At 37.6% G+C, this 18,328-nt stretch overlaps 1 protein-coding gene across 4 annotated transcripts in view; it reads left to right on the top strand.

Annotated features, from left to right (window-relative positions):
• Nucleotides 1-18,328, top strand: part of RNGTT (RNA guanylyltransferase and 5'-phosphatase) — a 193,169-nt gene that overhangs the window by 92,305 nt on the left and 82,536 nt on the right. For all 4 annotated transcript variants that reach the window (XM_055810194.1, XM_055810192.1, XM_055810193.1 and 1 more), the window contains one exon: nt 8,485-8,553. In XM_055810194.1, coding sequence (XP_055666169.1) covers nt 8,485-8,553 — 69 coding nt within the window. The remainder of the gene's footprint in view (nt 1-8,484; nt 8,554-18,328) is intronic.

Below are 18,328 nucleotides of genomic sequence, written 5' to 3'. Positions count from 1 at the left end.
GGAGGAGAAGATGGAGTGCATTTTTTTTCTCACTGCTATGGCTCCTCCAGAATATTCTATCTAGTCTAGCTGGGATTGTTTCAGTTGATGAAAAAAAATAATAACTAAGTTTGGAGGAACATTATTGAAATATTTGAAGAGTTACAGCTACTTTCCTGCAAAATGTTTGAAATATGAAGCTTGTTTCTTTGCACAAAAAAAACCTGCAAGAGATGTCTTGGTCAGTGCCTAAATAGAGGAAACAGGATGAAAATTTGAAGGAAGAGAAAAGATCCAGAGAAATAGGCATTAATTTTTTAAGTGTGCATGCAGTACTTCATGGAACAGCTTAATGAAGATTGTGGTTCTTCATCACAGTGTGCTGTAACTTGTGACTGCATAGTTTTCAAAAAAATTACTTGGCACTTGAGCATATCTCTTGAAGAGGAGCTTCAATATGCATGAGAGGGTTTCATCCTCATAGCTGTATGAAAGGCAGAACTGGTGACTCAGCTATCTCTGGTTTTGGGCAGGGAGGGGAGGAAGCAGTGGAACTGCCAGAGGTGTGTCGTTAATCCTCTCCCATGTCCCACCAGACTGTTAATTTACACTGGATTTTTTTAGGTCAGCTGGTTTCCTGCAAGCACTAACACTAGGTGAGGTGAACAGTAACCCAAGTATGAAAAAGATAAAAGTCTGAGTGAATTCAGTTTGAGGTTTTTATTTTAATTTTTTCCATGTTTCAGAAGTTGTGTGCTCCCTTTAATGCCAAAAACTGTGTATTCCCAAGTCACTAAAGACTGTTACTGTATATTTGTGGTAATTTCAGTCAACAAATCAGAACTTCTCAACACTTTATTTTGGGCTGCATTTATCTTACAATGTTAATTAGCCAGCTTTTATTTGTGGAAAATTTGAGATATTGAGTTTTATTTTTAAATAATATATGACATTTCCCCCCTGCCCCAGGTATATAGTTACTCACATGCTATTTGATGCTTTTTTGCTTTGAGACTGGAAGCAGCTCTGTAATTCTTGATACCTTCTCTGCTTGCAGAAACAAAACAAACAAATAAAAAAATATGTTGCAGGACAGGGGAAACTGGAAAGATTCTGGGGAGAAGGAAGGAGCAGAGACGACTACCGTACTTAGAGGGACCAGCTTCCCTCACCTGACATGAAGCTGCATTTGATAAATGTTTTCAAGCATTGCACAGTAGCCTGTGTATCATCTGGAAGGAAACTTACACCCCACCAACAGCATATTTAATTCTTTTCCAGAAGGCCTCCTTTTCAAAATGTAATGTTTGAAAGCTGGAGTTTAGAATGTTAATAGTTTGGATGATGGCTCCATCATTGCCTGTTACTGTTTGATTTATTTTGGAAAATGTGATAGTTGGGATGAATCTGAGCCAGACTATTTTTGCTTTATGAGAGTTTACCACCTCTGGAAGAAGGGGCAGGCAACTCAGGAGGAATATAAGGATGTCTTAAGGTTATGCAGGGTGAAAATTAGAAAGGTGAAAGCCCAGCTAGATAACAGGCTGGCTGCTGCTGTAGAAGATAAAAAAAAGTGTTTTTATAGAGTAGAAACAGGAGGGCCAAGGAGAATCTCCATCCTTTATTGGATGTTGCAGGGAACATTGCCACAAAGGATTAGGAAAAGGCTGAGGTACTTAGTGCTTTCTTTGCCTCAGTCTTTAATAGCAAGACCAGTTACCCTCAGACTCCTGAGCTGGAAGACAGGGACAAGAAGCAGAATGAAGTCCCCACAGCCCAGGAGGAAAAAGTTAATGACTTGCTGCTCCACTTGGATTCATACAAGTCTGTGGGGCTGGATGGGATCCACCCAAGGGTATTCAGGGAGCTGGTGGGGGAGCCACCATTTATCAACAGTACTGGCTAACTGGAGAGGTCCCAGAAGGCTGGACGTTAGCCGGTATGATGCCCCAGAACGGGCTGGAAGGAGGATCCGGGAACCTGCAGCCTGTCAGCCTGACCTCAGCGCCGGGGAAGGTTGTGGAGCAGGTCACCCTGAGGCCATCACACAGCATGTGCAGGACAACTGGGGATCGGGCCCCGCCAGCAGGGGTTATGAAAGGCAGGTCCTGCCTGACTGACCTGATCTCCTACGACAAGGTGACCGGCCTAGCGGAGGAGGGAAAGGCTGTGGATGTTTTCTCTACCTGGGCCTTAGCAAAGCCTTTGACACCGTTTCCCACAGCATTCTCCTGGGGAAACTGGCTGCTCATGGCTTGGATGGTGCACTCTACACCCGGTAAAAAACTGGCTGATGGCCGAGGCCAAAGAGTGGTGGTGAATGGAGTTAACTCCGGTTGGTGACTGGTCACAAGCGGTGTTCCCCAGGGCTCAGCACTGGGGCCAGTCCTGTTTCATGTCTTTATCGATGATCTGAATAAGGGGATCGAGTGCACCCTCAGTAAGTTTGCAGACGACACCTGGTTGGGGGGGAGTGTTGATCTGCTTGCGGGCAGGGGGGCTCTGCAGGGGGCTCTGGACAGGCTGGATTGATGGGGCCAAGGCCAGCTGTATGAGCTCCAACAAGGCTCAGTGCCAGGTGCTGCCCTTGGGTCACACCAGCCCCAGGCAGCGCCACAGGCCTGGGGAAGGGTGGCTGGGAACTGCCTGGGGGAAAGGACCTGGGGGTGCTGGTCAACAGCCGGCTGAACATGAGCCAGCAGTGTGCCCAGGTGGCCGAGGGGGCCGACAGCATCCTGGCTTGTGTCAGCATCAGTGTGGCCGGCAGGACCAGGGCAGTGACTGTCCCCCTGTACTGGGCACTGGTGAGGCCGCCCCTCGAACCCTGGGTTCAGGTTTGGGCCCCTCACTACCAGACAGACGCTGAGGTGCTGGAGCGTGCCCAGAGCAGGGCAGCGGAGCTGGGGAAGGGGCTGGAGCACAAGTCTGATGAGCAGCAGCTGAGGGAACTGGGGCTGTTTAGCCTGGAGGGAAGGAGGCTGAGGGGAGACCTTACCGCTCTCTACAGCTGCCTGAAAGGAGGCTGTAGGCAGGTGGGGTCGATCTCTTCTCCCAGGTAACAAGTGACAGGACAAAAGGAAATATCCTCGGGTTGTCCAGAGGGGGTTTAGATTGGATATTATGAAAAAATTCTTCCTCAAAAGGTTTATCAAGCATTGGAACAGGCTGCCCAGGGAGGTGGTGGAATCACCATCCCTGGAAATGTTTGAAAAACACATAGATGTGGTGCTTAGGGACATGGTTTAGTGATGAACTTGGCAGTGCGGGGTTGGTGGTTGCACTTAATCTCAAAGGTATTTTCCAACCTAAATGATTCTAGGATTCTGTGCTTTCTGATGTTATTCAAAAACAGGATTACTGAGGATATTATGTAATAGGTTGCTTTCAATATATTATATTCTCAATATATTTTCCTTTCATTTTTCTTTTCAGTCTTTATAGATTGAGATCTTCATATTTCAGTTCTGATTTTTAAGCCAAATAGTTTTGTTAGGCAGGCTTTTGTGTTCATTTGTTTTAGTTTTTTTTTAAAGCTTAAATCCTGGGAGGCTACCCAGTAGAAATACTGGTTTTCGTACACAGATCTTCAGATGGATTTGTGATTCATAGATCTTTTCATTAGAGCCTTCTGTATGTAATAATAGAGAAGATTTTTTTAGAATTATTTAGCAAAAATATTATAAAAATACTTAGTACTAGACACATTAAATTCAGGTATGTTTAATTGAATGTTTTTAAACCTCTGTACATTTGAAAGCATTTGTACCTCCTACTTTGGATGTAAAACTTTTTCTGGGATGTCTTAAATACGTCAGCAACCAGTGTTAAGTAAATTTTATGTTGAACTTGCATAATTAAGATCTCATGAAAGAGTGTATGCTGAGATGAGACAGGGCTATTGAAGAAATTGTTGTGTAAATAGAGAAACTGGCAAGCAAGATGAAACAAATTAATGTAAAAATAGAAGAGGAGTGATAAAAGCAGAATAGTCCATCTCTGTTAGAGAAATGTGAGGAAGGAGCCAGAGTAATTGTTTCCTTTTTAAAAAAGATGGTTAGTGGTGCTGGTAACTTCTGAATCTTTCTCTGAAGACTGTAGAGTTTAAAGAATCTGCATTATCTGTACAGAGATTTATGAGCTCATGTCTGTAAAACTTGACAGTTTTCAGGATGTGAGAATTACTCTGTGGTCTGATGGTGAGGGCTGTCATCATCAGAGGAAGGGTTTGTTCTGTAAGTTGAGTTGAAACCTAAGCCAGTGAATATGCTGGCTCTGTGAAGTTAGGAGTGACAGTATGCTCATGTCCAAAGATGTTTTACATTCTAGTTAACTGACAGGTTGATTGGTAGTTTATTTGTACCTAATACTTTTGAGTAAAGTATGTTCCCTTTTGCAGCTTTCACTGTGGAGTGAAGAGGTAGATGATCAGTAATTTGAAAGTGCCACTGAGAAACTGCTTAGGGACTGGTGTAGGCAGAGTTGCTCCAGCTCTACTTGAAACTGAATTGAACTTCAGCAGCTCTGAAGTTGAAAAACCATGGAAAATGGACATATATTTGTCTTGTATTATAAAAGTCAGAGGGATTTTTTTCTGTACCTCCAAGTATTTCAGTAGACTAACAAGCAGTATCAGTTTTCAGTCAGAAATGTGTACAAAATGGTTAGGAATAATTGAATATTGTGACATAGCAGATCGATAATAGTTGTGTGCAAGGACCTTAACCAAATTATTTTGTAGAAAGTCAACATGACTTTGCAGAGTCGTCATTATGTTTTGGAATCTATATAACTCAGAATGTTGTGTTTCCATTAGAACATTTTTGTAAGGGGAAGGAAAAGGCATAGTAATACCTATGGGACTTAACTTATTTCATTAATAAAGTAACATCTGAAAACTTGTCACAGTCAATGTGGCTTGCCTCTGAATTGCAGAAACATTAATGAAAACCTACTATCGTTATGTGGAATCTGTATGCACCTGAATTTTCTCCTCTTCCTGCAGGAGGAGCCAAGTGATTTCTTTAATGGTAAATATAGAGAGAGGTCCAAAGCATGATTTTTCAATTAGCCACTCAAGAACTGTTGACTGGTTCAGTGTTGTAGTGAAATCAGCTTCAGCAGGTTATTAGTGCTACTTTGGTGACATACTGCTGCTCCTCCTCTCAGTGGTTAAAGAGCAAGGACAAATGCTGTTACTCATTGTACAGCTCCACTCATTCCATGTGATTATTCTATTCCTTTTGTTAGAAGGATATTATTCAATGTAGCAATTTTTTATTTAGTTATAAAGTTAGAAAGGAAAAAAGTTTTAAATAATGAAGTCTGGTATGAGTATGTGATTTATTGCAATGTTCACAGGGAAGTGGGAAGCTACAAGAAGTGAACAAAGGGGTTCACAGGTGGAAATAGATGCCGTGAGGCTACAAGGAATAACATGCCAGAAGAATTGGCTCGCATGCATCATTTACCCATCTCGTATAAAGTGTCATTGAGATGCATTGCGTTTTATCTGATCCCTGGCAGTCATCCCAGTCAAGCAGGTGTGCCATTCATCATGCTGCTGATTAAAAAAGACTGTACTGTTCAAGTTAATTAGAAATTTTAACGTGTAGAAAGTTGAACATGTTTTTTTAAAAGATGAACCACAATATCTGCATTTTAAGTTCATAAACCTAAAAGCCTTATATAAACTTTGGGTTTTAGTGTCAAAAATACTTGCTTACATGTCACATTCCTTTTCTGCTCATTCCCCTGTCATTCCAAACTTTCTGCAATATTCAGTGCATGTATATTTTGCTGTTCACCAACAGCCTCTAGTTTAATTCTCAAGAAAATGTGCATGGAAGAAGCTCAGAGAAAATTTCCATTCCCTCCTTCCCACTTCCCTCTCCTCCTCCCCCAAATTGCTAATCCTTTCTAGTAAGAAATCCTTTCTAGAGTGTTATCATTCAAATACTTGTAATTGACCTAATAAGAATGAAAGCAGCATAACTGAGAATGAAAGCAGAATAACTGGGAGTATAAAGAAGTTTAGTTATCTGTTGAGGCTTGCACTGGTTTTAAAATCTATTTGTCTTTGAGATCTAATTGACACTTGGGAGGAGATGGCTTAGTGCGAACACTGTGGACTTCCAAAATGAGAACGAGTTCAAGTCTGAAACTTGGTGTCATGTTGATAAGAGAGATTCCCTTGCATTTTATAATTCTGGTGAAGTAGCAAATGAAAGTGAATACTAGAATGAATTTTTTAAATGGTAAATTTTGACTTTACATTTTCATCTCCATTTATGAAGTTGTGATAGTGCCTTAATGTAGCTTTCTAAAACTATATGTAGACCAGAGTGGAGATTGCTACAGGTAAAAAACCAGTGCATGATAATAATTTTATGCTTTATCCCAGTGAGTCACACACTCCAAATTAAAAGATTATTTCCGTATTCTGAAGTTTTATTTTGGGAAAGAGTAAATAATACAATTTATGTAAGCTCTAATGCCAAAGTAACAGTGTCCTCAAATTATAGTTCCTTTAAGAACTTCAAAGAAGCAGAAGGGAGATGATTGGTTTCTGTTTGCCACTTTGGTTAGTATAGTCTCAGCTAATTTGAAGTTTGTGTTTTACTTTTAAAGTTGTTGTTGCTGTTATTATTCTTCAGAGAGATATTTTTTGGTACTTGAATTTAATGAAATCTTTCCTGTGTGTTTTTGTCAGTGTGAAACATATTCTTGTTACATATTTCTCACTGGCAAGTCAGTTTTGGAACTGCACAGTAACCTTACAAGTGATCCACAGAAGACTTCGCTTGTGTAGAAATTAAAAAAAAATTAAAAAACCTTTTTTGACATTTGTTTAAATATTTCTCCAATGTACTCATTGCTGTGATGAAGCGGAGACTGACAGTGAATTTATGAAATAATTTGATTTTTTTTTGTTGTTATTTTGTGTAGACACGTGATAGAGGATGCATTATACCGTGAGCCTCAGCTGTAAATTGCAAAATGATAACATGTAAATGCAAGCTACAAATTCAAATTCCAAGTATGGGCTTTCTCTACTGAAAAATAATGTTCCACTGGATGATTTCTTACTCAGAGTCAAATATTCTTAAAGTATTTTACTACTTTGAGAGTATTCTCAAAGAGTGTGTTTTTTCAATTAAATTGTATCTAAAAGTTGAATAGTGGAAGCTGTATTTGCTGACACAGCTGTAGGCACTAATATGGTAATGACTGTGTGGATAAGGAAAAAAGCTAGGTTTTTTATAACAAAATGATCAATTATTCTATGCAAACAGTTACAGATTTAAGTGAAATATCATGTTATATTAATATTGTTTGAAATATTTGGCCATCAGGTTTTTTGATCCTTGAAACATGTAAGTGCGTTACTTTGAGTTGTACAGCCCATAGTAAAATACAAATGTTAATTCTCAACTGCTTTCATACTTTTGCCCTTTACTGACTTAATTTGAATAATACAGTCAGTGGGTCATTGAGTTAAGTTGAACTATATAAGGGAAATGGTACAAAATTAACAGTCTAGACCAAAATGTTGCTTTTAGAACTGGCTGGTTTACTGAGTTCTGTATTTGCTGTATTTTATGACCATGTGATTGGTTACACATCAAAGTTTGGTTTGGTTTGTTTTTTTCCCCCCAAATGTTACTAAAAGCACTTACAACAGATTCTTTGTCTCTACAGTAAAATATAAACCAAAATTAATAGAGAGGTGTTTTGGTAATTCACCTAATTTTTGCTATTACTTTTGTTACTACTAGAACTGTAGTTCTCATTGGTTATTTACTTTTCCTTAAGCAAGTCATAATTTAACATGGAACTATATAATCAATTCTCTTAACTGTCGACTAGCTGGTTTCATTAGTTTATTTAATTAGATGTTTTTTCTCTGGTAAATGCATCTTGATGGATGTATTCATCTCCATATGGAATTCACAGTCTTTGAAAATGAATATTCAAGATCCAACTTCAGACAGTTGTTTTACAGTAGTGAAGCTGTGTTACTGGGTTGTGCCCTAGTTAGGGAGTCTGCCAAACATGAATTTTGAATGATGCTCTGAAATATTTTTCAGTATGTAGTTTCAATCTAAAGTAAGTGCTACTTGTGTGTTGAAGTGGCAGATGTGTTTTTTAATTTGGCTACGAATGACTGTGGTGTCCTGTATCAGAAATTATTTTTCTTCATGTTTTTAGTGTATAGAATCATCTTGGTTTCTCAGTATATCTTTCTAGATAAAGGCATTTTCCTTGAACAGGACTGTAAGGATTTGCGTCCCTGAAACTTGTTTCAGCCTTGAGTGTTCTTTGTAAAAATTGCTAATTTGTTGAATCTTTCTGTGTTGACATTTCCCAAACTCTAATGTTAAACCATAAATAAGCAGTTTACTAGCAAATTTTTGCAGTAGTAGTGTATAATCTGCTTTGATGGGCAGTCTTCTAAGTGAAATATTTCTCTATGGAAAAAGTATTTATTTTCCTTTTGTTCTACAGCTCCTGGAAGGAAGCTTTGCCAGAGAAGTTAGCCATGAAGTGGATGGCCTGATATTTCAGCCTACAGGAGTAAGTAGCGTAGAAATGGATTTTTCTCAAAAAATGTTTTTTCACTCTCAAATGAGATTCTCACCTTGCCTCCCCACTCATCCTTCCCTTTACTACCTAATTTTTGTTTCAGTCAGGATTACTTTGCAGTTGGTTCTGATTTTTCCAGCTCCTCAGACTACTTAAATTCAGCTGGTTGCAATCTAATTTGTAGTATGTGTGACTTCAGATTAATCCATGGTGGTAGTTTTTGGGAATCAACTCATGGTTTTTTTCTGTGCATACTATGACATGCTGCTAAATAAGGATTTTTTTCTTACTGCATGGGTTTTGTAAATCTTTCAACCATTGATTTGAGCTCTTGGATTATTTTTCTTTCTCAGGGATGTTCACGTGTTAAAATGTTAATTAAATTTGTGACTCATGTTATTTTAGTGCGATTAAAGCATGATATATTCTTGAGCCATATCTGCCAGTATAAAGGTGTATGACTGGGCTGGGGGAAGTCACCAGAAGAACCGCAGATAACAAGAAAGAAAAAATGTAAATAGTTCTCAAGCAGGAAGGGTGTCTTTAAAGGAAGTCAGTAGCGTGACCTTCTCCATCCTACTACTGCTCCCTGTGATAGGATGGATATGCTGCAGTGTGTATTGTATGTTGGCATAGAGAGTAACTGTAACATCAATCCATGTTGATTTTTTTCTTAGCCTGTAAAACAAGGAATTGGTTTTGATTATTTCACATTTGACAGATATTTCTCCCCTTATAGTTGCTCACAGAAAATATTTGTATTTAGTCTTCCAAATAAAACATGTTTTTCTGGTCTACTTCCTATATTCTAGATCTTGGCAAGGGTGATGACACTCCCATCTGGAAATAACATTAACCTCTCTTTATCACAAGTCATGTATCATCAGCTAACCATAAACTTAACTGAAGCAATTAGACCAGATACTTTCTCTTTTTAAAAAAATATATAGCTATTTCCCAGTCAAAGCAAAACTACTAGGGTAAAGAAAGTTCATACTTTCATAAGAAGCCCTCATGGTGTCATGAAATATTGTTAAAATCTAAAGCAGTTGTAAAGACTTCTCAAAACTACTTTCCTGAATATTGGAGGTTAAGCTGTGGCCAGTTACTACAGCTAAATTTAATATTACCTTTTCTAGTTGAAATGAAATTACTGAGAATGTGTGTCTCTGCTATTGTTACCGGAAATTAATATCTGATACGTTTTGTGTTTCTGGAACTTGTGTTTTCTAATTTAGCATACTGAGAAATTTATAACCCACGGAAAAACTAATCTGCTTGCATAAATGCTTATAAAAGTTTTTCGTATTTAAAACATGGGATATATTTATTTAGTCTAATGTAATGTTCAATTTTCAGTATTATTTCAAGATTTATGGAATGTAAGTTTGTTGCATCTGTTATTAAACTGATTTTCCTGTATTAAGCCATATGCAGTTTTCTCAATGGCTTTTTGTAGTGGAGAAAATATATGCAGAGCAAAAGAAATTATTGTAAACCTATTAATTAGGAAATAAGTATTAAAGCTGATTAACTGAAAGGGGTGAAGCTGATACAAATAGCTGATACTGCTTTTTTATTTTATGTGGTACAGAGGGCATAAATTACTAGGTAATAATACAAGGGCAACAGAGTATAACAATGCATAAATGATCCCTTGAGTATACTAACAGATTTTTTTTTTTTATTGTAGAGTTATATGTGTGATGTATGACATGTTTTCACAGAGGAAGATACCTATTGTTGATCAGGGTAGAGGCCTGCCTTTTGGTCACCGTGAAACTTAAATACCTTTGTAAAACCAGTTTGTCTCAGGTGAAGAGATCAATGGCATATCCAGAAAAAGACAATTCTCTAACAACCATTTTTATTGACATACTTGATCTTGCAGAAAAAAAGACAGAAATGATGCTGAGTTTTAGAAGATCAGGGAAATTTACGAACATCTTTTGGGAGCTCCTGAAGTCTCCTGTGTGTTTTGAGTAGGGGAAAACAAAAGTTAACAGGAATTGAAGCAAAATCACAGAGAAGGATAAAGTGGCAGCAGAGGAGGATGGATGGGATGTGGCCATTTACAGACAGGAATGTTTTTGTGGAGAAATATCCACAGTTTCCATACTTTTAATAGTTGAAGCAGCATGCAGAAGTTAACTCATATAAAGAATGTTGAGCTTATTAATTCAGTCTTGTGGGGTTTTTTTCCGTTTATTCAGGGATGTTTCTCTTGATCTCTGGTCTTAGACACGGGCATTTAGACCTGAGTATATGGATATATTCCCCACTAGCTATAGGCAACGCTGGTATTGGGAGTCAACATGAATGAAGAATATTTTGTTGTTTTGAAGTTTGGTTTAATTCTGCCTTATAACAAAAATCAAAATACCCAAAGTGATTTGTGAATATGGATTATGCTTTTGGCCTCTAAGAGGTGTGGGGTTTCTTACTTTTCTCTTGGATTTGAAGAGATTTGGCATCGGGTACCTGTGCATTAGTTCAGTTTTGAATACATGCTTTAATAAAAAGGGATTTATGAAAAAGTTTTACTACCGAATCTAGGGTTTCAGTAGACAAAATAGGGTTTATTTTTTTCTATTAGTCTTCCTGTGTAAACTCGTATTATGAGCAGCAAGGTTCTTGTTCTGAAGCAGAATTTGTTTTGCACTGTGAGTGGTGATAGTAGAATCAATGTTAAGGGGTAAGGAGATTGTTTTCTGCCTGTGCAGTTAGTTTATTTTGCAAGGTCATGCTAACTGAGCATTACTATTCCTAACTAATTAACTGATTATTTGAGTTACTTAAATTGGTTATTTTCCAGGGTATACAAGTGCTTTAATTTCGCAATGACAATTGAAAGGCAGTGACTGAGGCCTCCCTTCTTCTCCCTTCCTCCCTTTCCGGAGACCAAAAGCTTTCACAGCTCATGAGAAGAGTGTGTTTAGTGAAAGTGATGGAGGTTTTTGCCTTGTTTATGATTTAAGAATGCTTTGTCGGTGATTTGATACGTGTGCTTCATAGTGCCTCCCCTGTGCCTCTCCTGGATTAACTTACTGCTCTTTAACAACTCTGTGGTGACAGACAAATATAACATTTTCTTACTATTGTTTTTCCTCCTCCCTTTGTATTCTCTGCCTTTTTTGTTTTTCTTTTCATGAATCCTCTGTATCCAACAGCCTGTTTCCCACATTCCTTTTGATTTCCCTTTTATGTTGCTTCTCCCTAATGCTTCTTTTCCCTGCATCATTTTCTATCCATTTAAGAACTCCCGCGTGGCTAAGCCAATTCCATTCCATCTGATCAGCTTTCTGATCCCTCTACATGTAGCAGGTTGGCAGAGCAGGGACAGAAGCTAAGTGCTAATTAGGAGTGAAACAGGCCAGCAGGAGACTTTGTGGACAGGTGTGTCCCTGGGATCATGCCCCAGACAATGAATGAATTAGTTTGCAGGTAAAAACCGAACACCTGATTTACAAATTCACATTGGATCTTTCAATACTTTTTTCTAAAAGTTTACTTCAAAACAGTGAACAATTAATGCATTTGTTTTAGGACACTTGCAGTTTGCCAGCCTCTGCGTTTTTAATGGAAACCTCAAAAAAGGCTTCTTATCTTTTGGTGGCAGAATTGGCTCTCTGACCTGTGCCCACCCATCAGTGAAATTACTTTTGTTATCTGCCTTGTAAATCATACCTTTGCTAGGTATCTCAAGGCTGTCTAATTTTTATGCTAGCAATCTCTTAATAACGGCCTTTCTTGCTGGCTAGAACTATTATTTTCCCTGGCTTGGGAAAAGAATGTAGGAATTACTTTCTTTCTTTAGCCACCTAAAAGAAGGCTCACTGGCCATCAGTTAAGAAGGCCTAAGGACAGTTTTTGAGCATCTGTGGAAAGCTTGTATCAGAGTTTCTTGTCCTCTATTCCATCTTTTTGCCTCCTGAGCTGTGTAATGTTTTTGTGTTGGCTCAGCCTGATTTCTGTTTGGTACTTCTCCATGCTCTTGTTTTGGGTGAGGAGTAAAGTCCAGTTGTGTGAGTTTGGGATTTTTTGGGGGAAGGAAGAAGGGCAGCTGCCGAGCTGTGTTCTAAGTTAAATGTTATTTTAAAGAATGGCTGAATTATTTAACACATAACTCTCCATACTGAATACCAACAAAAAGCTTAGCCTTTAAAATGAAAGGAGAATAGTGAACAGGTTTTTATTACTGACTAACATTGCATGAGTTTTTAATATATCTTCCTTCCCCTCCTATGGCAGCCTTAGTGATGATCTGAAATGCTTGGTTGCCTGTTAATTGTGCTATTCCTATTGTATAATAGGCTGTGTTACTTTCTGCCATTGTAAAAGTTCACCCAAAATCATTGAAGTTAACGCTGAATGAAATATCTCCAAAAGGTACCACCAAATAAAATATCTGCAAAAGGCCATGTTTTGTTTCATTAAGCGGTGCCAGTTTCTTCTAAATAATCCTATGTAATTGGTAAGCCTTTCCTTCAGCAGTGTATGTTTTATTGAATGGTCTGTGATTTTTTTAAACATAGGTCAGGTCAGTTGCTGGCCTATTTCTGAAACCCAGACATCACATTTACCAGTCACGGGACATCAATTATTGTTAAATATTTCTATTGCAATAGCAAGTAGCGGCTTCAGATAGGCTCAGATATAGTCTCAGTATCAAACCTGATATATAAAGTCTTGGGAGGAATCATATAACAAATTTTTGCTTCTAACAAATGTACTAGTTTCTGGATTTAGCTTTCTAATTTTGTAGTGATTCATACAGGATTTGGAGGCATTCCATTGGAAGGGACCTGCAACAATTATGTAGTCCAACTCTCTGACCAATGCAGGACTGACCAAAAGTTAAAGCAAATTTTTAAGGGCATTGTCCAAATGCCTCTTAAAATCTGACAGGCTCGGGGCATTGATCACTTCTCTAGGAAGCCTGTTCCGGTGTTTAACCACCCTCTCAGTAAAGATAATGTCCAGTTTCCTGATGTCCAGTATAAACCTCCTCTGGCACAGCTTTGAACCATTCCTACATGTCCTGTCACTGGACACCAAAGAGAAGAGGTCAGCACCTCAGTTCCTTAACATGGATGCTAAGACTGCCTGATTTTTATTTTTTTATTTTTTCTCCAGAGTTTGCAGCAGAAGGGAGGAAAATTTGGAGAGAATATTTTTCATCGGTCTTTGTACTGACCCACACTACTAAAACCTTTAATGTATCTTTAGAATACCTCTTTGCTAGATGTGATTTCTTCTGTAAGAGGAATGTTCATGACTGAATCTGTTACTAGTCAGGGGATGCTGTTGTCATGTCAGTACGCACTTTTTATGCTGTTGTAGGTTTTGCTTTAACAGAGAACTTGCTGTCAATCTCCTGAAATGCCACTGAGCTTTACAACTCTTTTCTGCCTATGAATAGCTGTTATATTCAATTTCCATGGCAATGTTCCTCGCCATTTGTCTCTTAAATAACTGGTCATATCTCAAATATACCATTCTATCATATGTTTTATGAACATGCTCAAATTTATTAGCAATGCACAGTATTTCTTTGAGACTTTTTCTGTGACTACAAGTAAAATTTTTATACCAATTCAAGTTTGTCTTTGCTGTCTTGAAGTGATTTGTTTTCTGCATTTTCTGGAAAGTAGAAAATTAAATAAAAATAACAACAGAAATGCTACTTAAACACCAATAAGTAAGGTCTAATTAATTAGAGCTCATTTAATTAAATTGTAAGACTCCTATAGAAGTGCCATGATCTTGGAACATCGTAGATTTTTGATTTCAACTTACTTTCCAAGAACCTGAGATGATTCACACCTCAGGAAATTTGAACATTTCTTACACGTACGAACTCCTGGTGTCCACACTTGACAAAAGACGGGAGGGAGTTAGGAGTCGTGAGTCATTTTTAGCTCTGAATATAGCAAGGTGTAGCACAAGTTTTTCTTGTTTAACTTTCTGCTGTTGGTCCTGTAGTACATTTACAGATGCAAATGTATGTGCTATTTGCCAGAAGTGTTTAACCTGACTTCCTTTTTATGTCTGTCTAAACAGATGTCAGTTTCTTGAGTCTGATTACCTGAGGAAAGTGTTAGTTCTAATTGGTGTGTTATCTCATTTGTTTGCTTATGACCTATGACATCCGACGTTCTCTGATTTCTCAGGCAAGGAATTGCCTTTATGGCAGCTATCCAGATAGGTTCTTGAACTTCTGTTGTGCAGCTAAATCATCCTGCCTGCCAATGGCATTAGACAGGAAAGATCTTTCTTACATTTTACGTTATGTGTACTAGTCATCCTCAGGATTGTCAGTTGACATTAATATGGTGATTTCTCTGCATGTGTTGTTTAGAAGAAGGGGAAAAAAGAAAGCACCTTTTCTGGATGCTACTGTTCTAAATGTATGGAAAATAAAGATGTATTTTGTGTTAGAACAGGTAGAATCATCATTCATAAAGGCTTTCAAATATGATTTTTGCATACCTTCTTTGTCTCAAAGCTAGATGCCAAGGAGCTTGTTGAGTGCACTGGCTATCATGCTTCCAGCTATGTCAGATTGCATGAACTTTCCAGCTTAAATAAATAAAAAAGTGTAGGAATATATACGGTAAATGCAGCATTCAGGGGAGAATACCAAAGCCATTGTTCAGCTTCTGCAAAATATACTTGCTTTTAACAATTTAAGTCTGTATTCTGCAGATGATGTTAATTTATATGTGTGGTGGATCAGCTTTGAAAAACAAATCTTTTATGGCTGGATAGGGCAGTCCAGGAGAGCTTCTGCTTCAAATCATTGAAAACTTTTTGCTGAATTATCAGAGTAGTTGATTCAGCTCTTGATGCTTAACATACACTAATGAAGTGGTCACTTGTCTCCATGGCAGTGTTCCTTCTCATGCTAAATTTTACAGCAGTCTTTCCAGGACTGAGAAGTTGGTAGATCAGGAATGACTTGGAAATTGAAAGATATAGTAGAAAGTATTTTGTCAATACATTATTTTCTTTGGATCCTGGAATAGCTATCAGTAAACAGAATGCCTCATGCATGATTCATCTGTACTTTATAAAACTGAAAAGATTAAGGAAGATATCTGGAAGAACTACCTTGTTGTGGTTGTTTTTTCCCCAGTACTGTTTATTGTGCATGCCAGAACGTGACAGCCAACAGACTTCTTAAGTTCCCATGAAGATCCTTCATTTTTATTAATCAGGAACATAGCTGTAAAGCAAAAACAGTGGTTTGTATCAGGATAAGGCAGAATGTGTTTTTGAAATGTTTACTGGGTCACTGTTCTTATAAATAGCAAATTTGAAAATGAATTATCAATATCACAAAAGGATAACTGAATTTTTGTAACTTTAGAAATATGTCTGTTAGGTGATAGCAGATATTATGAGATAAATCTTTGAAAGTAACTGTGTATATTTGGTGCCAACACATTAAAGTAATGACATGCACCGTACTGTGCGGAATGGTATGCTCTGCAAGGCTCAGAGGTGCCTGTGGAGTAATATTCTGTTTTGAGGTGGTACAACAGGACACAGCTGTGATAATTTGATCTCATTTTGGCTGCCATAACTTTAGTTTCAGTTGTAATTATACTCCTTGTTCCATTCATGAGCTCTCCTAGTCTTTGACATTCCCAAAATGGTGAACCAAGTCCATTAAGTATGATTAACAATCAAAGTATTGAGCTTGAGCTGAAAGCTGTAAATTGCTTTTAAGAAAATTCCATTGTCTTCCATTTACATGCATGCTGAATAATTTAGATGTGATTGTATCATACAGAGATAAGAAACATGATGAAAACTACTTATATAATTAGTGTGGATATTCCTAAAGCAAGAGTTTATTTTCTTTTAATGCTGCTTATTGTGTTTCTGAAATGAAATTCTCTTTTTCTCCATGTTACTCTAGAGGCTTTCCACTGAAATAGAGGAATGTGCAACTGTGACGTATCTGCTGGTTCATTCCGAAAGGGGAAAATGAATAGGAGTCTTAGCTGGAAATATCCCAGATTTGCAAAATGCAGATGTTCTGTGCACTTTGAATTGTTCGTTAAAGAAACAATTAGTACACTCGTTAAATCCTATCTGAAAGTTCGGACAAGTTTGAGCTGACAAACTGGATGTTGATTTTTTTCCAAACAGTGATCACTAAATCCCAAGAAGATCTTAATATCTGTACAGTCATACAACTACTGAAACAAAACCTGTGTTTTATGCAACACAGGATTCTCTAGAGAGAACTTTTAAGTTAGGAGAGCAATTAAAATGTGTGTCTTAGGGACTTGTCAGATTGCGAATTGATGTTGCCATTGTTAAGGGAAAATATGGCTTGTTCTGCTGGTAATGAGGAAAAGGAATGACATAAGAATAAAAGATAATTCTAAGTAGTTTTGGAAACACTCAGCTGTTTAACAAATGGAAGCTGATCACAGGATCCAGTGCTCATAGGATGAGCTCAGAACACGTGGAAAAAAGTTTGCTATATGGTTAACAAAACAAGAGTTTCAAGGTTATTCCTTTTGATGTATAAAAAGTAAAGTTCCAATTTTCTATCTAAATCTGTTCTACAGGATATCTGATGCATACTATGTTGAGAAAAGGTGAGGAAAAAATGAAAGTTTAGTTGGAGAAAAGAATGGCAGAGGTCAGTTTTTGCTAGTTTTTAGGCAGCATATTCCTTTGCAACAGTCTTAGCATCAGCTTAAACCAAGCAAAGAAAATTCAGATTTGGTTTTTGGGGTTGGTTCCCCCCCTCCCCTCTTTACACAGCTGGCTCAAGGGCAAACAGGAAAGAACAGCAGACACAAGCGTTACTGCTTTGCATGGTGTTTACAGAATATTTTTTAAAAAGCATCATTTTTAGGTAACACAGATTTTTCTGTTAGACAAATAAACTTGTATGTAATGGATCATATCATATATATTGTATTTCTCAAACCTTCAAGACTTTTTCAGAGCACTAACATGATTTTAGGATAATGATTTTGATTTTTTGAGGAGAACCAACAACACGCTAAAATACAGAGCACGGTACTATTTCTGTGTACTAAGACTGTAGAAGATAAACCTGTCCTTTCTGTAGATTATGTATACAAACAAAACTGAAGATGTAATTTTTCAGATGAGGCATACTGGTAAAGGTTTTTTTTTTGCATTTCAGACAGCTTAAGTTGTACAGTCATGATGCTTTAATTGTTGTTAGAAGATTTGGTTTAAACTTTGCATTTCATTAAAATATTTGAACCAGTGAAGAACATCAGTGTAGTTCTCATAATTTGCGTATGAGCCAGAACAGCCAAGTAGATTATTTTTGTGAATATTTTTCACATTTTAAAAGACTTCTGCAGGATAAGCTGTATTTTCTATGCTTGCTGTACCTGTTTATGCAAGGCCTGCTGATTTGCTTGGAAAAATATTACGGGAACTGTATTTTTTTACGTTTGCAGTGCTGACCCTTTTCAGTTTCTGGATTGAAGGGGCATGTAGCATCATGTGCCTTGTATCTAGTAACAGTCAGATAAGTGAAACTTAGCATTGGTGATCAGATCAGAAAATAGACTAGCAAGCATCATTGTAGAATAAATTGGGATAGTAGTTTTTGTCAGAGTCATGAGCTGCATGCAGATAGTTCATAAACAGGGTCTAATTTATCAAATAAATTGTTAATTGAAAATCATTCCCATGGCTCTGATTGCTATGCCCTAAGCTGGTCCGTCTCTGTGGAGAGCAACTGCAATACTAGTAGGAG

The sequence above is a fragment of the Falco peregrinus genome, chromosome 7, assembly GCF_023634155.1.
Source record: "Falco peregrinus isolate bFalPer1 chromosome 7, bFalPer1.pri, whole genome shotgun sequence".
NCBI classification, from domain to species: Eukaryota; Metazoa; Chordata; class Aves; order Falconiformes; family Falconidae; genus Falco; species Falco peregrinus.
Note: the sequence above shows the minus strand (reverse complement) of the source record. Positions and strands in the feature narration are given on the sequence as shown.